The sequence below is a fragment of the Schistocerca gregaria genome, chromosome 2 (assembly GCF_023897955.1).
Source record: "Schistocerca gregaria isolate iqSchGreg1 chromosome 2, iqSchGreg1.2, whole genome shotgun sequence".
In the NCBI taxonomy this organism is placed as follows: Eukaryota; Metazoa; Arthropoda; class Insecta; order Orthoptera; family Acrididae; genus Schistocerca; species Schistocerca gregaria.
Window position 1 is genome coordinate 691,361,683 of NC_064921.1, and position 23,704 is coordinate 691,385,386.

The 23,704-nt window shown below is 37.3% G+C and overlaps 1 protein-coding gene across 1 annotated transcript in view; it reads left to right on the plus strand.

Moving 5' to 3' along the window:
- LOC126334775 (ATP-binding cassette sub-family C member 4-like) overlaps positions 1-23,704 on the plus strand; it is a 286,690-nt gene that overhangs the window by 247,158 nt on the left and 15,828 nt on the right. Inside the window, exons 18-22 of the mRNA XM_049997363.1 lie at positions 331-451; positions 6,022-6,192; positions 11,648-11,775; positions 11,870-12,115; positions 13,407-13,576. Of these exons, the coding sequence (XP_049853320.1) occupies positions 331-451; positions 6,022-6,192; positions 11,648-11,775; positions 11,870-12,115; positions 13,407-13,576 (836 nt within the window). The remainder of the gene's footprint in view (positions 1-330; positions 452-6,021; positions 6,193-11,647; positions 11,776-11,869; positions 12,116-13,406; positions 13,577-23,704) is intronic.

A 23,704-nucleotide genomic window follows, 5' to 3' on the forward strand; every position in this document is an offset into this window, starting at 1 on the left:
AGAAAATAGAAGTGATTAAGGAGAAAAAAAAACAAAGAGGATGATCATATAGTCGTTAAATTCAAAAGGGAAAACAGAAGAGGTGCCTGCAGTTTGTACTGAAAAATTCATCACAGTATGAAAACTGAAGTGGAATTTAATATGAAAAGACCAGTTTTCATGAGTATGTTATTGATAACAGAGAAGACTATAATTTTTGTACCCTTTAAATAAATCATCTAAAATCTTTCATTATAATCCTTGTATTGTTAAGCACTGTTAAAAAATAAACATTCTATTTTTATATAGTTAAAGACACATACAAATTTAATCTTTTTTGTGTTGTTACAGGATCTACACACTTCTTCTTTTTACATGTTCCTCACCACTGCACAAACATTTGGATTTTTACTAGATGTTATGAGCCTTGTTTATATAGCATTTATTGCTTTCAGCTTTCTCTTCCTTGAAGGTGAGTTGTGAATTTGTATATACATGAGTTACCATGAAAATATAGAATGGTAATAGTATTTATTTATTTACTCCCTATGTTATATAGTTTTTGGGTGTTAATTTCTTTAACTTTCAATTAGTTAGTATTTCTATGAGTCATAATTAGGACCTCTTGTTATGATACGAACAAGTTAGCTTTACAATTGTTATGCAATTTCCCAGTGAATGCTTAGGCACCAGACTGACCATTTACATGATTGTCTAAGTGACTTTTTGGTAATATATTGATTTATACTGTGTTCAGTTCTCTCTCTCTCTCTCTCTCTCTCTCTCTCTCTCTCTCTCTCTCTCTCTCTCTCTCTCTCTCTCTCTCTGACACACACACACACACAAACGCAAACACAAACACACGGACACATACACACACAATTTTGTTACACAGTCAGAAATTCTTATATGGTGTATAAGGTGGTATCAAGCAGATATGATTGCGCTGTTTGTGTGTGAAGTTGATTTTATTATTTGTTAAATTTTTCATCACTGCATAGTTGACCAAAGATTTTTAGTGCTGAATATCTTAACTCCTTTCTGTAATTCACTGTAAATATGACATGTTGAGCTGCAGACAGGCACAAAGAAAAGGCTATTACACACTTAGATTTTTGGGGTAGAGAAGAGTGCTGTCTGGCAGAGCTGCAGGTACTAGATGGAGGCATGACAAAGACTGCCACCAGGCACAGTGTTGGGAGGCTGGGGCAAAAGGAGTGAGTGGGGGAGTGCGGAAAAGGAAGAGGAGCAGGGAATGGGAAAGACAGGTTGGTGCATTGGCATGAGGTGACAGCAGTGCAGAGAGGGTGGAAATTGGTGATTCAAGGGTGTGGGGATAGAAGATTACAGCAAGCTGAGACAGAGATAATTTCAGAAGCAGAAATGAGTTGCAGTTCAGTAAAGCTTGTAGTGCAGGGGAGATTCCAAATGGCCTGGGTCACCACACCCTCCACCCAACAGTTTGCACCCCCTCTGTCCTGTCACCTCCTCCCTATTCACATTCCCTCAATTTCACTTTGTGCCACTCTCTGTCAATGAACTGACCCAACCTCCCCCTTCCCTACTCCTCTGCTTTTCCACTTCCCATTCACCTCCATACCCCCCCCCCCCCCCCAACTGTCCCCATCCCACAGCCTCCCAGAGCTGTGCCTATTGGCAGTGATGGCAGCTTTGTCATACCTCCACTTGTCTCTGCATGCTCTGCCAGACAGCACTCTCGCTTCCCCCACCCATACCCTGCTATCCTTTCCCCTTTCCTGTCTCCTTCAGATTGCTGCTTTCGTTCTGTGACAATTACATTTCGGTCTGCACTGCTGGAGATGGTGGTCATGTATGTGTGAGGTGTGTTTGCTTCTGTGAATGAATGTGCATGTGTTTACTTTCCAGAAGAAGGCTTTGGCCAAAAGCTAAATGTGTAAAAGTCTCTTTGTTGTGTCTGTCTGCAGCTCATTGTATCATCTTTATGGAGAGTAGCAATCTATTCTTTTCTTTATATTGTTCCCATTGTTTGATTACTCCTTTCTGTACCACACTAAGGCTGAGTGATGGGTAGTGTAAGTCATTGCTCCGTCTAATATCATGTTAATGAATGTTGTTTTTAATCTGTAATTGAGTGTTACAACACACTTCATAAGGGAAAAATGGCAGAGGACATTTGTGTGAAGATTTTGACAAAGAGGTTCAGGTTATCCATAGTAGGTAGAGCTAGGAACAGCCTTGATAAAGACAGAAATTACAGTTTTAGGGGTGACCTGGATGAAATAGGAGTGGCAACTACACACATAAGTGCGAGCTTTGTGGAGGTCCTACAGCACAATGACTAACCCTAGATTAATACTGGTGTGAGTCATATTAACACTTGAGTTGAGCAGGCTGCTGCTGATGGAAATAAAATCTCATATGAGGGTTATTGCGTAAGTCATGGCAATTTGGTATATCATGCAAACATGTGGCATCACCATTATTTCAGAAAATATATTCAAAAGCCCGTGGCTAACAGTACCAAAATCAGCCATGGTGACTGCATGGGACATGGGAGGATGACTGAAACATTCAGTGTGAGATCTGCCATGCTACAAGATGAATGTAAGCTGAGTGGAACAGAAAGCTTACCTTTCTCCTTGGCAGAAATGCTGTTCAGTGTGATGCAGAACAACAAACAGCTGTAGTTGATAGGTCATCAGCTATGAACGTCATGCTCATTCTGGCATATGACAGCCACATTATTTTGCAATGTGACATATATTTATGGCAATTCCAGTGGCAAGCAACGCCCTCCCCATCATTGGCAACACTTTGTGGATGCAGTGGGCAACTATTTTGAAGGAAAGTAGTTGATTTTGATTCACTTTTGTTCCATTTTTATTCATGTACAATAAACTTACCCAGAGTTCCAGTGCATGTGTTTCATGTCAACCATTGTTGTGACCTCCTGTACTGGAACCCTGTTCTATGTTGGCATGCAGATTCACACTGCCTTACCGGTTCAATGTACATTGTGGAATTCCCATGTTGTCACATTATTGCAAGATATACCATAGTTACCATGAGTTACAGAATGCCACTCGTATGAGTCCTGGGACTTTTGCTACAATTTGGAGATAGGGATAGGGATGTACTAGACATGGCCTGCACCTGAATAAGAAAGAGAACATTGGATTGGCTAGTGTCTTGCACAAAATGAACAAATGGCTACCATCACACAAAGCAAGATCCCTGTGGGTACTGGTGTCAGAAGGGTACCTTTTTTCAGATTAGAATCAGAATTCAAGTGTCCTGTTATGAAATAGGTTAAAATAACAGAATAACCCCACAAAATGCACAGAAAAGTGCATTAAGACATTAGAGGACTGAGTAACAAGATGGAAGTGCTTTTCATCTGTTTGCAAAATTTAGAGAGCTCTGAAAAGACTAACATCCTATATCTTTCAGAGTACCACATGACCACTGGCTTAGAGAAGTTAAATATACAAGAATACAATCTAGAATCATACTTATCTACAATTAATTTGGGAAGATGAGGAGTTGATACATATTTGATAGAAGTAGATTTTGTACTGATCAGCACATGGAAGTGAGTGCTTGTGAATTAATACTGAAAAATTGTTCACTTTTAATTGTAGTTGTATATAGCTTCTGAACTGTTCCTGATTAATATGAAGTTCTTATTATGCTCTCTGTCAGATAGCAGGAAGCAGTTAAAAGTCTGTGGTGTATTAGGTTACAGCATTCTTTCATAGCAGTTTTGTTGTGCATGTTGGTATTCCAGTTGCTTTGGGTTTATTCATTGATTGAAATTTCTTATTTGTAGTTCACTGTTGCTATCTGAGATCACATATTGTCATTTTGTCATTTAGAGGCAGTGGGTGACGCTATGGATGCTATAAAATGGAGTGCCAGGTGAATAAATCGGTATATTTCTGACATATTCTTCTGTTTGAGGGCAATAGAGGGGGATAACAACAGAGGCAGCCAAAAACATTTGCACCGTGCAGGGGAATAATGCCATTGGACAGAACATGGCAAGAAAATGGTTTTCTTGTTGTAAGCTGGATCACTTTGACATTAGTGACTCTGCACATTCAGGAGTACCTTCAGGATTTGGTGAAGATTGTTTAAACTAATTAATCCACTCTGATTCACATCACTGTACTCAAAAACCAGCAGATGCCATGTCCACCATTGTGTGACATTTGCATGCCACGGGGAAGGTGCAAAATTCAGGTGTATGGGTACCACATGTCACAGGCTACAATCACAAGATCAGTGGCTGGCCATATGGGCACCTCTGCTTGCTCATCATTGGTTGGCTCATGAACAACACTGACATTTTCTATCCTTTATTGTTACCAGTGATGAGAAATTATGACTTTATCATAATGTAAGGAAAAGAAAGAAATGGTTGAGCCCAAACAAAGCAGCAGTTTCCCATACAAAGACCCGTGCACCTCCACTAAATCTGGTGGAACAGTGACAGTGTGAATCACTTCCCCAAGCTGTAACTACCAATGCTGACATTTACTGGCAACAACTGGGATGTCCTGCAGATACAATCCAAGAACAACAACCAGGAAGACTATGATAATCCCTGCCCACACTATACTAGACTGAAAAAAAGTGTATTCTGGAGTTGGGCTGGGAAGTCATTCCATGCCACCTTATTCACCTGATCTTGCACCCTTAAATTTTCACCTCTTCTGCTCTCTTTCGAACAGCCTTCAAGGAAGTTCTGTTCTGGAAGAAAATATGCTCTGAACATGGCTTAAAGAGTTCTTTGCTTCAAAATCACATGATTTCAACAGTTGCAAAATCAAAAGCTACCCCAGCACTGCCAGACTGTTGTAAATAGTGAAGGAGAATATATTATTGCTGACTAAAGTCTCTGTTAAGCGAATATATTGTGTTTATAAAACTTGTGGAAAAACTCTATGGATCTCTGCACCAACTTAATATGTTTTCTATAGGATTCTGATAGGAAAAATTTTCTGGAAATATTATTTGGATTCTACAATTCGTTGTTGGTAATTAAGTTTCTGGCATTGGTGGATAAAGATAATAGGACCCTAATTGATAATGTTTTCTGTTATGAAACTCAGAGCAAGAAAATAACTATACGTACAACAAATGCTCTCTCTGATCATGATGCACAGTTTGGATAAACAAGATAGTGCCTTGCAATACTAATATTTCTGAGTGGAAATCAGTTAGAATAATAATAAATAACTCCAGAAAAAGTATTTTTAAGAATGGTTTACAAGAAATGACTTGAGATTAATTTTATAGTGAACGAAATGCTGATGTAATATTCAGTCTATTCCATGATATGTTCATATCACATTAGAAAATAGCTTTCTGCATAAGCCAATCAGAAAAGACATTAAAGAGCCAAGTAAAAAACCACGCATCACAAGAGGGATTAAAGTACCTTTCAAAAAGAAAAGGGAAAGGTATCTGTTGGCTAGAACAAGGAGAGAGCTTGCAGTTGTTGCACACTACAAAAGCTACTCAAAATTACTAAGAAAACTTATTTTAAAAAATCAAGTAACATGCACATTATGTCAGAAATGGACTTACAGTCCGACAGCTTACATCATAGGATTAAACTCACTATGGTGATCAGACCTTATGGGTTTCTCTGTTGAAAAGTATTTTTGTAAATTTGTCAGAATGAATCAGTTAAACTTTTTGTTTCCATTGTTAAGATGAATTCCAATGCTAAATGACAACATGCATTACTCCTGCAATATAGTGCAGTATTTCTAAAGTGCAAAATATATTGTGATTGTAACTGTGTGTTATATATACATAGTGCAATACCACTAAAATATAACCCACTATTTTTTTTCTTCTCTATAATTTCTGTTTGAGAATCCATTACTTGGTACAGAAAATAAATAATCTGTTATGATGAGAGTAGAAAATTGTGCAGTAAACATTGACCACAGTCATCATAATTGATCTCTTTGGTTTGTCACATATTACTGCAGCCTCATTGTAGTTGTGCAGTTCTCTTATGATGGTATGACTTATTTATGATTTCAGATTTGTTTGGTGGTGGAATGGGTCTGGCATTGACTCAAGCCATGAACCTCACAGGCATGATACAGTTTGCAATGCGATTTACAGCAGAAGCAACAAATCAAATGATGTCAGTAGAGCGTGTACTTGAATACCTGCATTTGGAAGAAGAACCAATGCTAGAATCTCCTCCAGGTAATGTTACTGAACACATCCTGAAAGTAGATGAGATGCTCTGTTTTTTTTCTTAAGGATTTTATTATGGGAAAAAAACTGTTCTTTATATTTTCTCAATGATTTATGGCACACGACCTAAGCAGAACACTCTTACTACTTATATGCATATAAAGTGAAAACTGCATGTCAAAAGTTCCAACTTCATATCAGTCTGTGAAGTGTGCACGTCTGGTACACTTGAAAGAAGCTTAAAGAGGTGATATAGTGGTTAAGATAGGGTCACATTTGGGAGGAAGGCAGTAAAAATCCCCAACCAGCCACCTTGATTTTGATTTTCCATGGTTTTCCTAAATTGCTTAAGATACACACTCGGACAGTTACAGCAAAAGGATGTGGCCAGTTTCCTTCACTAGTACAATCTTGTGCTCCCCTTCCACAGACTTTCTCATCAATAGGACATTAAACCTTACTGTGTTGTCCTTCCTTCAATGAAAGAGAAGTGTTCACAGATGGCTGATATTCTTATTTGAGGTGCCCAGTAAAAAGTGCTTACTTGTCACTAAACTTCAGTGCTTACTATATAATCCAAGATTAAATGAATTATAACTCAGATACAGCCTCGAGGATTTTTTTCTTTGTTCTGCAGACTAATTTTTGTTTCTGTCTCTTGCTTTCTCCCTCAGAATTTTGTTTGATATCACAATTTAATTTATTTATTCACAAAGAAGTCTAAATGAAGTTTATACCATCTACTAGAGCAGCTAATCTGAAGAAAAGATGTTTTGGACAATCAGTGAAGCTCAAAGCTGTAAGAAGTTAGTAATGCTTGGTCATTGAAAAGCTGCCATGGAGAATAACTGACCAGTGTAGCATAGAATTAAGAAGTGATGAAATATCAAACAATGGAAAATCCAGAATGGAATAACAACAATATTATGATAAAAACAGATTGACACCCACCATATAATGGAGGTGTTGAGTCACAGAGAGGCACAACAAAAAGACTGCTAAATGAGTAAGATTTCAATCAAAAGGCCTTCTTCTGAATTAGACACCATACACGTTTATGCATACACAATTAAGGAATAAATACACCCAGGAAGAACAGTAGATACAATTGAGTACAAGTGGTAATCAAAAAGGGCAGTAAATAACTAACCGGCAGAAAGAGTGAGAAAAATGGCCAACTCAACATGAGAGTTTTTGTGCAAGAGCAACTAATAATAGTTTTAATAAGATTTGTTGAAAATAATCTGGGCCACATTCTTTTATATCATAAAAGCTATCTACTTTAATGGGTTTCTTGAGCCACAGTTCAACCTTTATTGCTTTAATTTTGACATTTCTGTTCTATGTACTCTTTTATTTCTTGACTGCTGAAGGATTGTGGCTGTTTTACATTGCTCCTGTAAAGCAAGATAGCACAATGGCCAAGACACTGGACTGGTGTTAAGGAGAAACAGGTTTAAAATATCCATCTGGCAATCCCCCACTCCTTGCCTCCCTCCCTCACCCTTTAAATAAAATGAAGCAAATGTGATGATAATTCCCTCAATGAAAGTACAGCATGTTTCTTACCCTACCATTGTCCTATCTGTAACTGTAATCTCTCTGTAATGAATATGACTGCTATTAGATGTTACACTGTAAGTTTTCTCAACCGCTCCTGTAAACCTACAACACTGTACAGGGTGTTTAGAGAAAAGTGTGCATAAATGTAACATGGCATAGAGAATGCTCCACTGAACAATTTGAGGCAGGGAACCTGGGGTTGGTGAAGCCAGCTTGAGGAGATATGGAAGTAAACACGTCTACTGCATTGTCTAGCATTACTATTTTCTGGTTTATTTACAACTAACATGTATACAAGTTTACAGATACTGTGTTGGTTATTTACATGTACATTTCTTATTTCCTGAAGGAAACAGAGAGGATGAGCCTGATTACTAGGAAGATATGATGCAGGTTTTGTTTACATTACTTGTCCATAAGTTGGCTCTGCTGTATCATATTTACATTATCCCATGACAGAACATGGTATGAATCAATGACAGACCCCTTCATTACTCAGTGTTACTCAGAGATGTACAATACAATACAGTGGAGCAGTAATGGCAGAGTTTCACAGAATTCATTGACATGCACTTTTTGTACAGGGAAGTAAGTTGCAATGCTGCTGAAAGTCTGTACAGGGAATGATTTCCTAACAAGCATCATCCATCATGATGAGTGTTTATTTCTCTCAAGTGATGAACATGGGTGACTGCTTCATTGGAAAGAAGAAACAAAGAACCTGGCAACATGACTACCACTTACACACCAAAGAGGGGTCCTGGAACATATTTCAGTGGACTGCACTACAAGTACTCAACATATTGTGTGTGAAATGGGTGCTGCACATACTAGCATATGGCAAGTACTCCACAAACAACATTTACACCCAGTCACCCAAAAAGAGTCCATACAATGCTTGTGACAGACTATGCATCAAGGGTTGCTCCAACAATTGTCTGATCAGCCAGATATCCTTTAAATTGTGCCATTTACTGACGAGGCCCCATTTGATCTAGATGGTATTTCGAACACCAGGAATAGCCATGGGTGGGCTGAGGAAAAGCCTCATGCTGTTGTAGAGTAACACCCTCAAGTATGTTTTGCTGTGCATATCTGGGCTGCCCATTGTAGGCGACAATCTCATTGAGCCATATCTTCTACCTGGCTACCTGAATGGCCACGTGTACTTGACATTCATGCAAAGAGTTCTACCTGAATTGTTGGATATTGTACCCTTGGTTGCTTGCGAGAGGATACCGATAGAACATGATGGTGCACCACCTCACTTCAGTGTGGATGCAATCATCTCAATGCTGTATTTCCTGGTTGCTATATTGGAAGGGAAGGTCCTATTCCATGGCCTGTGAAGCCTCCTGACCTGAATCTCCTTGATTATTTCCTATGGGGATAACTAAAGTCACTTGTGTACGGAGCCCCAGTGGATATGGAGATGAAATTATTTGCCAGAATTGTAGCTGCCTGTGATGTGATTCAAAAGCAGCTGCCTATGATGTGATTTTAAACACACCAAGGATATTTGTTAGGGTGTGTCAGAATCTTGTGCACTGATGTCATGCTTGCACTGAGGTTGATGGCTGCCAGTTTCAGCATATTTTGTAAGATGCAGTACAAATGACACATTTATTGTGTCACTGATGGTAATTGCAGTTAAATGTAATTAATGTAAATAAAAAAGTACTTAGCAATGCAATTTCATTCCTATTATCTCCTTAAGAAGCCTTCTCTGACCTCAGGTTCCCTACCTCAAATTATCCAGGGGGGCATCTTCTACACCCTGTTAAATTTTTGCACCCTCTTATGGAAATACCCTCTCTAACTAGTCAGTAAATTGTGTTGAATATCAGTCCTTTTGTGTTTTACAATATTTTATTAAATTTCTGAAAAAGTTATTACTAGTTGAAACTCATTATATTACTTTAGTTCTTTTGTTTGTGACGCTTAGTACCAGTATCCATTGCAAGTTTTCATGCATTCTCACAAATTATTACTTCTTCCTCTTTGCTGTGAAATGATTACTGTTTCTTTCCATTAAGGTTAGCCAATCTTTGAACTTGATTTTTCTAAGTTCATAGATGCAAAAACTGTAGTATCATGTAGGGACCATCTGAAGAATTTGAAATTTATATGTTTGAAATAAATGAGAAAAGTTTCAAATCTGTACAGAAATGTTATTAGCAGAGTAGTAGAAGTTTGTAAAGTCTTCACAAACTTATTGTTTTATACATTATTACATAAACCTAAGGTTTTATTCTTTCAGTGCAAGTCTGCAATTCATTTTCATTTACCATGGAAGGACACTATTTAACAAGTTCCCATCATCCAATTCTTCATTCGTTCCCAACCACAATTGTAAAAGTTGGTACATAACCTTGACAAGTTTTTTGCTCTTGTGTATGCCTGCAGTTAATAGCACCAGAGGATATCAGCAGTATCTAGCATTGTCCATATCAGTATACCACTGCTGTTCATTTGGTATGAGGTACAATCACCCGTGCTGTAAAATGATACTGAGTTGTCTAAATACACAAAAATCAAGAAATGCAGCCACTCACTTCCAGATGATGTGGCAGAAGACTATTTAATCTCATTAATTTGTAATTTTCATCTCTTATTGTTATATGAATTATCACTACCAAACTGTCACTCTCCATAGACTTTGCCACCCCATCATTGAACAGTTGATTTACAACTCCATTGCCTGCTGCAACACAAATACAATTTAGATTATCCCACCCCTTTCCCTGGTCTAGACTTCTACTAATCAGCATCCTCAATCTTCCACATCCCACCTCCACACTCTCAGTCTCTAACCTCACTAGTCACTGTCCACCTCAATAATCCTCTGTTCCAGCATTGTACTCTTTTTCTTTCTCTTACTTATGACTGTTTACAACAGAACTTATGAATCCCCATTTCATCACAACTACTGGAAGCCCACTCTTTCCCCTCCCCCCACTTTCCAAATCTTTCCAACCTCCTCCTTGCACAGGATGTTTTCCTCCTTTCATGCTGATTTACTCCTTCCTTACTATCCTCTACCCCTCCCTGCCAGCCCCCATCCCAGACACATTTTTGCTGTAGCAAAACACCAGTATTCAGTGTTGCTACAGGGGACTTTTGCGTGTGTGTGCGGGGGGGAGGGGGGGGGCTTCCACTCACACACTTGGCGGGCGGGGTTGTGTATTAAAACTGGAACGCAACTGGAAGGATATTTGAGTGGTTTAGAAACATAAACTGTTACAAATCTTGATTATGTTATTCATGTGCGTGCAGCCTCCACAGCCTGAGACATTAATGATTGTATTTCAACAGAATAATTCATACCACAATTCATAGCATGCACATGACCATTACATTAACAGCTGCTGTCTCATAATGGAACATGTGTGCAGGTAAAAACTTGTAGAGGCTGTAGAATTCATCATTAGTTCTACAGAGAAAGCGTATGAGCTGTAAATATGACTGGGAAAGCACTGAAAGACAGTGGCACAGGCTACCCAAAAGATTTATATAAAAATATGCATACCTTATTAATTTACATGAATCCAACAAATGAAGGAAGTATAATCCTCCAAAATGCATAGTGGAAACATTAATAAATGTGATTGGTTACAATAAATTTTATTTTCTATTGACATTCATAACAAACTTAGTCAAACCTAATATAATTGGTGTTTAAAGATTGTTTCAGATAACAATAATTTAGGAGACTACAAATGAATGCCAACTTTTTGCATTAGTTTTGCTATTTATCATCTCCAAAACAGAGTATCTGGAGACTCATCATTAGTGTTTACCCATTATTAAAATAATATTTTTTTTGTTACTAAGGTGTTGTTAATTTTGTAATTAGAGTCTTATGAATTCTAAATATATATAGAACTGCCTTTTTTTACAGACAAAAAACCGCCAAATACTTGGCCATCTAAAGGTGAAATAGAATTTCGACATGTGTATTTGCGTTATGGACCGCAATCTAATCCAGTTCTTATTGATCTTAATCTTCATATTAGAGCAGGCGAGAAGGTAACAAAGTAAATACATTCACAAAGAAAAGACAAGCTTACATCTTTTTTGTATAATCATTTTACTAACGCTTTTATTCCTTTTTACCAATCAGGTGGGAATAGTAGGTCGAACAGGTGCAGGAAAATCGTCTCTGATTTCTGCGTTGTTCAGGCTAGCCACTGTAGAAGGTGAACTAATCATTGATGGATTAGACACTGCACATGTTGGGCTGAAAGATCTAAGATCACACATGTCTATTATACCACAGGATCCAGTATTGTTTGCTGGAACATTACGTTTTAATCTTGATCCTTTTGATGAATTCTCTGATGATGTGTTGTGGAGAGCTCTTGATGAGGTACTGTATCAGTCATCATCTTTTCATTACTTTCACATATTAATATTTGTCACAATATAATATATTGAACTGACTTGGATTAGTGCACTAAATTGTGTTTTTTTCTCTTATTTTGCTTATAACGTAGCAATAAAACACTAAATTTCTTCATATACAGTCCAGTGACATTAATGTGACCACCACCTATTTTGACATAAACATGCAATAGCAAATCCCATGGATGGTATATAAATCATGTCCAGGAGGGCAGGGGGTGGTGGTGAGGGAGGGGGGGGGGGGGGAGGGGGAAGATGTGGGTAAATAAACAGCATGTGAAACAGATTCCAAGGGTGGAAACATTTAAAGTATATCTTGCATTTCAAAGTGGCACTATCCAAAAACAGAGCTATGGCAGCTGTTACACACCACAGGCCATAGATGACAGGAGTGAATGACAGTTGCGGAGATGACATAGGTAAATAAATGTGCAAATGTCGAGCAGCTGATCACCTAAATGAAACAAGACCATTTAGCAAATGTTGCTTGGTATGTATCTCTGCAGCAAACACCTGGTTCCTGTACCAATGCTGACTGCTGTTCATCAGTGATGAAAGCTGGAATTTACACACTAGCACCACAACTGGATGTCCAATGTAGGGCAACAGGTGGTCTTTCTAGATGAATCATGCTTTACACTCCATCAGCCAGATGGCCACTGTTGTGTATGGTGTGAAACATCTGAAAGCAAGGGGTCAGGAATGGACAAGGGAGAATTATGATCTGGGGAATGTGTTTAGTATACATCTATCCTTGGGAATCATGTCCACATCTATATGCAGTTCATTTTTCCTCAGCAAAATGGGACCTATCAGCAGGACAATGCAATGTGTCACATAGTTCACAGTGTATGTGCATAGTTTGAAGAGCATGAGAATGAGTTTATCACTCACTTGGCGAGCAAACTTCCAGGCTTTAAACTCAATTGAAAATCTAGTGGACCACCTCGATCAGTCTTTTTGTGGCATGGATCCTTAACTGAGAAACTGAATGCAGCTGGCCACAGCACTGGAGTTGGTAGGACTCTACATCCATGTCAACAATATCTTCCAAAACCTCATTGGCTCTCTTCCTCCACGTGTTGCAGCAGTCTGTTCTGCAAAAGGTGGTTATTCAGGCTTTTGACAGATGGTCACATTAATGTGACTGGACAATATATTAGTTATTTTACATTTTACATGATAACAAGTTAAATAAAATTTGTAAGAATATCGACGGGATGGATATTTTATTCATTAATCATACAATAATGTAGGTAGAGCTTCGAGAGATGCTAAATGACAGTCTTGGTTTGGACTCACTTGTGATGGACCAAGGAAGCAACTTCAGTGTGGGTCAACGTCAGTTGGTGTGCCTGGCACGTGCAATATTACGAGATAGTCGTGTGTTGATGCTGGATGAAGCCACAGCAAATGTTGATAATTTGTGAGTACATATTACATGCCATTCTTCCATAAAATAACAAATCAGTTACAATATACACAAATGTAAAGCAAAACATTCTGTCATAAGGAGATGGCAATTAAATACATTTTTTTTCTTTGAACTGAAATTCATCGTGAATTGATGAACATTTTTTACTTGCAAAAAATGAACATCTGAATTTAAATATATACTTACATTCCACTTTGATGATCTACATTATATCAGTTGAAAGAATATGTTACACTGTATATGAATAATTATCTGAAAGAAAACTTGGTGCAGGATGGATGGTAAATTTGTTGAATGTGGACCATAAGCAAATGTGAACATGAATCTCTCAGTAATGTTAGGGCCATTTTCAAAATTGGGCAACTTTATTACTGTAGATGAGATACTGCCACTTCCTACTAGAATAACAGTCAAAGCAGTGAATGGAAACCACTAGCCCTGTACTAAAAATATGCAGAGTCAATGACATCTGTCAGAAACAGTTACCTTATAAAACATTCAGTAGTAACTAACAAATACCATTCATCTCTTGTGGACCGAACGGATGAAAAAGGGCATAGTAGAGGGCTGGACTAGATAAGAAAAAATAATTTTACCTCATGACAGTGCACTTGATCACAAATCTGCAATGACAATATGTGATATGTTAAGAACTTCTTGACTGGAAGGGTTTTGGGTCTAGGAAGAGATCATGGCAACAAAATATACATTATACACCTTCCACAATTCTATTTGTGAGGTAGAATCTACTCATTGGAAATTGTGAACTACCTAGTCACAATCTTTATGTAGCAGTGTGCCTGCTGATAGGAAACTGTAACTATCACAAATATTCCTTTAAGTGAACACTCCTCCATGGTGTGAGAGTTTGTCTTCTGGATCCACTCTTGATGGAGTTCTCAACCTATTTTCAACCATAATGTATGTTCCATAACTGAGAAGCTTTTATAGCTTTTTATTAAAATTGGTAATATGGATAAGGGAAAGGGAAAGGAGGGTTGAAGTTTTCAGTAAGGCTGTATACTGTGTGCAAATAATGCAGCTCCCAGAGTGATGCTTGTGATATATAGGAATAATTATTTGAGACTGGCTCCAGGATGCACTTTTAACATATGTAGGATCACAATACAGATTTTCTGTTAAAAAATTAAAACACAAGGGGGGCTACCAACTTTAGAACATTATGCTCTCCATTTGCATTGATTTTCAAAAGATGCTTCAGTGGTACCTGTAAGTCACCAGAACATTTTATTACAGAAGTTATTGAAAGTAAACTGTTGCTATCTGGAATAGAACTGGAGGTTAAGAAATGAATGCACACTAAACTGAGAAGGATTAGCAGCTTACTGCCTCCTACTATAAAACAGACTAGCAATGATGTAGCTTGAATCTTTCTGCCCCTACTTGATTTACTCTTGACACCAAACTTTATCAGTGAGTATACATGTGTTAAATGCAATCTCCCATTACCTAGTTCTTACTATTAATAAGGATTCAAATGAGCTGCTTCAGCATTCATAACTGTAAATTTTCGTTATTCCATATTATTATTATTTTTATTATTATATACTTTTTTGGTCTCATTGGACAACTTTAGTTACTCATTTGATGGGTATCTTGTTTGGCCAGTCCATGTTTCATTCCTTCCAAATTGGCCAATATCTTTTCATTCATTCCAATCTTTTCCAGCTTTCCTCATCTATAAATATCCTTTTCACTGTGTTGTTTGTATATTTGTGTTTTTGTCTTATTTTCTTGTTTTTCTATTTCTTGAGATTTTATGTTTTGTTTTCTGATCATCCAAACTTATCTCTAGTTGCTCCATATACTCTCTGGTTTCCTCAGTCTACAATACTTGATGTTTCAAATTCCAGAGGTTCTCTATAATTCTTCTTGTTAATCTTGTTTCTGATGTCTTCATGACACAACCAAAAAAGAAATCCTCTTCTTGTGCATAGTGTCTGTAATAGGTTCAAGATTACAGTACATCACTTCAGTTGGCACTATCATACATTGCCCTTCTTTTTAATGTTTTTTATTTGCACAAGTCTAGACTTTTTCTCTTCTTTTATGATTTTTTGATTCTGTTTCTCTGAGTGACTCTACAAAGAGTTTCACTTGCATATATGACCTCTGAGTGAACCACCATCTTGTAGTGTTTTGATATTGTTTTTATTGAAAGACATTTTTCATTGCATGTAGATCATGTTAGCTTTTTGAGCCTTTATCATTTTATTAGTTCTTTCTTGTCAAGCAGGTTTTTCATTTGTGGGAGTGACAAGTTGATAGTCGACAGGACACTGAAACACACACTTTGCGAATGAGGTTCTTTGGGGAAAACAACTGTGTTTCATTTCCCACATTAATGTATGTTTCTACTGTGTTTGTCCAGTATAATAAAACTGATTATTTCCAGTATAAAATCCATGCAAGCATTTTCTTTTATGTAGTTTAATTACCCCTACATATTCAAGTTCTATGTTATAATTTCTGCTAGATATTTAAACTGTTTCACTATTTTTTGCGATGCTTACTGTTACATGGTTTGTTACTATTTGCTCTGTTATCATCATCTCATTCTTTTTTAATTATATCTGGCATTCTATTTTTGTAGGCTTATTATTTGATTCCTGGCTTCTTGTATATTGTTAGCTCTTAGCGCTAATTCATCTGTAAATCCTAAGCAAATTTGAAGTTATTTCATCTTGCTCAATTCCAATTAGCATTTTATTCAGATTTTGATTGTACCATTCCATCATCGAGTCTGCCAGAGTACAGTTGAAGAGTAGTGGTGTTGGACAATCACCCTTCTGTAGCTTTATTTTAATTGTAAATGGCTCACATAGTTCTCCCCTAAATTTTTTCTTGTATTTGGTGCTTTTGAGGGTTAAGTTTATCATTTTTATTAACTTGAGATAAAGTCTATAGTTCCTTTGTATGTCCAACACTGAAAATCAGTGGATACAATCGTAAGATTTTTGAAGCCTACAAAGGTTATGACTTGTTGTTTTTGTCTTCTTTTGTAGACATCAATTATAAATTTTAAAGAGATAATATGTTCTGAGAATCGTTTCTGTGGTCTAAATCCTTCTTGGTTGTCTCCTAGTTCCTGTTCAAGTTGATATTGACAGTGACTGAACAAAATTCTTGACAAGACTTTTTACATCTACATCTACAGTGTTTGTTGGTAATGAGGATCACCCTGTGGCTAAACATGCCTTGGTGCATGGCCAGCACATCTTGGCACAGTGTTACACCATCCGGGTTATCTGGATACTTTCCATCAACACCAACCTATCTGAACTCCGGAGATGGGAACTTGCCCTTCAGTATATCCTCTCTTCTCGATATCCGCCAGGCCTCAACCTCCGCTAATTTCAAGTTGCCACCGCTCATACCTCACCTGTCATTCAACAACTTTTTGCCTCTGTACTTCCGCCTCGACTGACATCTCTGCCCGAACTCTTTGCCTTTACAAATGTCTGCTTGTGTCTGTGTATGTGCTGATGGATATGTGCGTGTGTGCGAGTGTACACCTGTTCTTTCTTCCCCCTAAGGTAAGTCTTTCCGCTTCTGGGATTGGAATGACTCCTTACCCTCTCCCTTAAAACCCACATCCTTTCGTCTTTCCCTCTCCTTCCCTCTTTCCTGAAGAAGCAACCGTTGGTTGCGAAAGCTAGAAATTCTGTGTGTGTTTGTGTGTTTTATTTGTTGTGCCTGCCTACCGGCGCTTTCCCGCTTGGTAAGTCTTGGAATCTTTGTTTTTAATATATTTTTCCCATGTGGAAGTTTCTTTCTATTTTATCTACATCTACATGGCTTTTCTGCAATTCCCACTCAAGTGCCTGGCAAAGGGTTCATTGAATGCTGTCTGGGAAAAAGGAACACCTAAATCTTTCTGTTCGAGCTCTGATTTCTCTTACTTTTTTATGATGGTCTTTTCTCTCTATCTAGGTGGATGTCAACAAAATATTTTTGCATTCGGAAGAGAAAGTTGGTGATTGAAATTTCATAAATAGATCTTGCCGCAAAGAAAACCGCCTTTGTTTCAGTGACTGCCACCCCAACTCACGTATCATATCAGTGGCACTCTCACTCCTATTGCATGATATCATGAAATGAGTGCCTTTTCCTGCACTCCCTCAATGTCTTCCATCAATCCTACCTGGTAAGGATCCCATACTGCGCAGCAATATTCCAGCAGAGGATGGACAAGTGTAATGTAGGCTGTATCTTTAGTGGATTTGTCGCATCTTCTAAGTGTTCTACCAGCAAAGTGCAGTCTTTGTTTCGCCGTCCCCACAATATTATCTATGTGGTCTTTCCAATTTAAGTTGCTCATAATTGTAACTCCTAGGTATTTAGTCAAATTGACAGCACTTAGATTTGTGCAATTTATTGTATACACAAGGAGGAGGAGATTAGTGTTTAACGTCCCGTCGACAACGAGGTCATTAGAGATGGAGCGCAAGCTCGGGTGAGGGAAGGATGGGGAAGGAAATCGGCCATGCCCTTTCAAAGGAACCATCCCGGCATTTGCCTGAAGCGATTTAGGGAAATCACGGAATACCTAAATCAGGATGGCCGGAGACGGGATTGTATCGTCGTCCTTCCGAATGCGAGTCCGGTGTGCTAACCACTGCGCTACCTCGCTCGGTTTGTATACCCAAGGATTTCTTCTAGTACCCATGTGGATGACCTTGCACTTCTCTTTGATTAGTGTGCCAATTGCCACTTTTTGCACCATACAGAAATTGTCTCTAGATCATTTTGTAATTGGAATTGATCATCTGATGATTTTAGTAGATGGTAAATCACAGCATCATCTGAAAACGATCTAAGGGGGCTGCGCAGATTATCACCTAGATCATTTATGTAAATCAGGAACAGCAGAGGGCCTATTACACTACCTTGCGGAATGCCAGATATCACTTCTGGTCCACTCAATGATTTACTGCCTATTACTATGAACTGTGACCTCTCTGAGAAGAAATCATGAATCCAGTCACACAACTGAGATGATATTCCATATGCACACAATTTGATTAATAGTCGCTTGTGAGGAATGGTATCAATAGCCTTCTGGAAATCTAGGAATATGGAATCAATCTGATGTCCCTTTCAACAGTACTCATTATTTCATAGGAATAAAGAGCTAGTTGTGTTACACAAGAATGATATTTTCTGAATGTTTGTTGGTTATGTATCAATAAGTCTTTTTCTTCAAGGTGATTCATAATGTTCGAGTACAGTATATGCTCCAAAAACCTACTGAAAATTGAGGTCAGTGATATGGGTCTGTAATTCAATAGGTTACTCCTATTTCCTTTCTTGAATATTGGTGTGACCTCTGCTACTTTCCAGTCTTTAGGAACAGACCTTTTGCCAAGTGAGTGGTTGTATATGATTGCTAAGAAAGTGCTATTGTGTCTGCATACTCTGAAAGGAACCCATTGGTATACCATCTGGACCGGAAGACTTGCCTTTCTTAAATGATTTTAGTTGTTTCGCAACAACTAAGATATCTATGTGCAGTCCAAGAGGAATCCATCTATAGTTATATGGATTTGTTTCTTCTCCTTTTTTGTATAATGGTTGTATTGTAGTTGTAGTTCAATATGGTATTTATTGATCCAGATTTTTGCCATGAGTTGTATAATGATATCTTCGCTGGTTCTGCTGTATGCTTCCAGAGTTGCAAATATGTTTAATCTTCTCAACATGCTTTGTAGTTCCTGAGCTCTCTCAAAACTTTGTAGACTTCAGAGATTTTTGGTGGGTTTATATTTTCCAGTGGTGTTTTAGTCAGCGTCATTAAAATTCATGGCGAAAGCTTCAGCTGTCATTTGCTACTAGTTTCAGTCTGTGATCATTATCAAGCTTAGCTGGTATAAATGACAGGAAAGTTATACCACAATATGGCCAAAACTATTTTACTCTTTTAAGCCCACAAAGGTACATAAAAAATTTCTTATAGTAATAACTGTGCAAGATAATTTTCGTCAAGAAGCAAGTCCACATTGGCAGCTAGTAAAATGCTATGTTTGTCTGAACTGGTTCAGGGACATTTGGATAGTGTAGTAGTTTGTTAAATGTTTCTGCTAAAAATTCTATATTTGCCCTATTGTTGTAACTCTTACTGTTTTTATCTTTTAGCATTAGTATTGGAGGATCATACCTTTGAGGTTGTCTGCTAAATGTTTTGTTGTTATCATGTGGGTTTTTCTCACTGTTTGTTTCTGTCATTAAAATATGTCTTTTTTGTACTGGAATTTAAACCTCATTACTTGTTGGGTTATCATTCTTTGATTAGTGAGTTTCAAATGTGATTCTTCTGTTTTTCAACTATGATATCTTAGCCAGGTTGCTTTTATCATATTCATCATTCCACCATCAGTTTTTTTCCTTGGGTTTTTTGGGGCTGCTAGTTCAGCTGTTTGTTTCAGTTCAAGAATTATTTCCTCTAGATCAGTGGTCACCAAACTGTTTTTCCTTGAGATCCAATACTGCCATTGTGGGCAGGCACCTCAGGTTTCATTTGTACAGGTCTTTAATTAATTTCTATATACATAAATTAGTATGTTAGGAGTCCCTAATAGATTACTTATGGTAAGTTGACTGTCGACCCCCAAATACTGATCATCAAAAGTCAGCACCATTTGAAACACTTTGTGTTGACTGTTCTTTGTTTCAGACTGCTTCTAAGCTTGATGACCCCATAGTTATGTCGCTGTAATTGTTTGATGAAGTGTTGTTCTGTTGTCTGTAAGACTCAATAAATTAATTGATTAATAACAGTAGTTATAGTGACATTTAAATTCATTAAGCAATATGAGCCACAATGACAATTGTTTTTTTAAATGTTGTGAATGTCATATTCCTCTACTCATTGCATTATATTACAATAGCCCTAATTTAGTTTCATATTCCTTTCTACAAAGACATACTCCATTTGAAGATGACCATGTCTATGATGCACATTTATGAATCCATGTTATTCCATTTGAAATTTACACCATAGCAACAGATCAGTTGCGCACACCTGTGAGTAGTGAGTGCTTGAAGACCATCAGTAAAACTTTTTGTCTCTGACACCCACTAATCCTGCAGTGCCCATGCTACCTGGTATTTGCTGCTCTGCCCCTGAGTTAACCAGCCGACATTAGGCCTAGCTAGCTTTTGGCTGAATTCACCTATGTCAGTTAAAATTAAGTGCATCTTACAGAATTATTGTCTCTGTAAGTATCTTTGTTTGTTACTGAGCAGGAAAACTACACACTTCAGAAGTCAACTCATTAGTTGACATTTTTGGATTTCACTGTTAGTTGCTTAGATGCATATTATTATAAAATATGACTGAGAACCATGAGCCGCACAGATACTTCGTTTGGGCAGCATGTGGCCTGTGAACCATTATTTGATTTGGGCAGCATGTGGTTGGTGAACCACTGTTTTTCAACCACTGTTCTTGATTTTATATTTCTGGTTTGTTCTTCATATTCCTATCAGTCTGTAAGGCTCATAGGTACTCTTCTCTTTGGGGTGAGATTTTTTCTTCATCAGTGGGGTGAATTTAACTATTATTATTATTCTTATTATTATTACAAATGAGCTGGATGAAGACTACACAAAGTTCTTAAGGACATTAGCTGTCTGTTCTTTGTGTTCATATTTCTCTTTATTTTTGCAGTTTTTTCCCCACACTTCAAAACTATTTACTGCAGACTTCCTCTTCTGTATTTTCTGCATATTAACTTGACATCATCATCATCATCATATTATTATTATTATTATTATTATTATTATTATGTTATTATTAATAGAATGATAATTGTGACTACGAAGGCTTTCCCAGCGTAATAATTGACCCAGTTCCGGCGAGATCGTGCACCAGCACTCTCACCTGAAGATGACAGCCAGTTGGACTGCGGAAATATTGTGTCATGAAGACGTTATGATCTGGCTGCATACCCGAGAAGAATATTATCAGAATGACAATTATTCAAAATATTAATAAAAATTAATACCAACCAAACATCATCACAATTAAGAATTAAAGTAAAAAAATTCATACTGGTGCTATGAATGACATGAGAGTGGTGTCTACTGGCCAGCTGGCACAGTAATTGTACCCAGGATGGTGGTCAATAATGACTGAATGAGTCACATTGTGACTCAATCAGTCACATTATGTACAAGTTGAGAATGCGGAAGTAAAAAATACAAAGATTCTGAAAGGAGAAAAAAATACTTTTGAAGTTGTAGTTCGGGAAAGATGTAAGGCATAGAAAATACAAAAGTAACAGTTCTGAAACTTGGAGATACAACTGTATCTTAAAGTTTATGTCACTGTCAATCTTCCTTTAGCTGTTTATGCTTTAGTGGATGGTAATTATATGCTCCTTTGTCATATATATTTGCAGTGTTATTATTATTATTACTATTGTTACTACTACTACTACTACTACTACTACTACTACTACTACTACAACCACTACCACTATTGCTATTATGTTGATGTTAAAAGTCTTTTCATTGGTGGTTATAGTACCTATTGGTTATAATTAAAATTCAGCTACTTATAGTGGTCCAGTGTGGGTCATAATTATCATATGGAAGTGAAACTTGGTAGATGTTCTAATGCATTAATGCAGGACCAGTTTGTACTAGACAAAATTAATTCTGATTTTGGCCACCAGATGCAAATCTGCTGCTGTGAATGCAAGAACAACATATAGAAAAGTTTCCATTTATAATGGACTACAATGGGACATGAGCAATTAGCACTTGGGATGTCAATCATATTATGTGCAGTGCCAGATTTGGATCTGATAGCCAAAATCAGTTCTGCATTAATGTTTTAGCATGCCTGCCAAGTTTTGCTGTTGTATGATAATTACAGCCCACAGAGTAGCTGCACTTCAATTATCACCCAATACAACAGCTGTATAGTGTACACAGAATAATGTGGCTGGTAGATGCACAGTCAGAAGGGCTAGTGTGGAGAGAGTGATAGTGGTGGGGGTTGTGAGCAGGCAGTCAGCATGCTGCCAAACACTGGAGGGGAAATGCCATTCTAAAGTAAAGTCTGCACTCACATTTTTTGTAAATATTAAGTGAAGCCTTTCCATGCCCACACTAGCATGGCGACCATCCAAAAAGATCTACTGTCATCTGTGCCTTGGTTAATATCTAAAACGAAATCCACTGAAAATGCAACAAAAGCAGTTATTTATTTTCAACTGACTTGTTAACCATTTGAAACTTACAGAGCAGCATCATGAGCAGCAAATTTCAGCGAAACCTACACTTTACTTGTTGGCATCTTAAAATTTGCTTCTTTTGCCAAAACACAGCAAAGCTTACAGTGTGTTACCTTACTAACATGTTGTACCGATGCGGTTGCAAGCAAATTCTGAAACGATGGATTATTAAGTTTATTAAGTAAGGAACTGAGCATAGGCAAGGTCAATAGCTAATGAAAATGCACATCCTCTGTTCAAAAATAAATGTGTAAAGTCTTATGCTGTTCCAAAATGCATAGCATTTCTTCTTTCACCAGTTTTTGATAGCCCTTAAAAATTATGTTCTTTCATAAAGTAAGTCTGTAGTTGGTGGAATATATGGTAGATAATGAGGTTTTGCATAATAATCATATGGCAAAATACTCTCCTCATTTTGTGCTATCATTTGTCAAGATCTTGTTTTAATACCACGATTCGTACAATTCGTTTATGAAATATTCTGAGGAATGTTGTAGAAATTGCTTTATATTGCTGACATACATCTTCACAATTGTGTGTGCCACAGATTATTATTATTATTATTATTATTATTATTATTATTATTATTATTATTATTATTATTATTATTATTATTTTTAAATCTGGTGACAGACTGCATCCCCTACTCATTGCAAACTTTTTCAAATTTCTCACACTGTCTTATTTGAATGCAAAGATCACACAATAACTATGATCATTAATAAAATGATGAGCACTTCATCTTGAACCTTATACATAAAGCTGTAAGTTATGAAAACGTGAAACTTTTTTTCCAAATAGTTTATGTAAAATCATTGAGAAAGATTGCTGGGCATGCACTTCGATTCTGTCATTA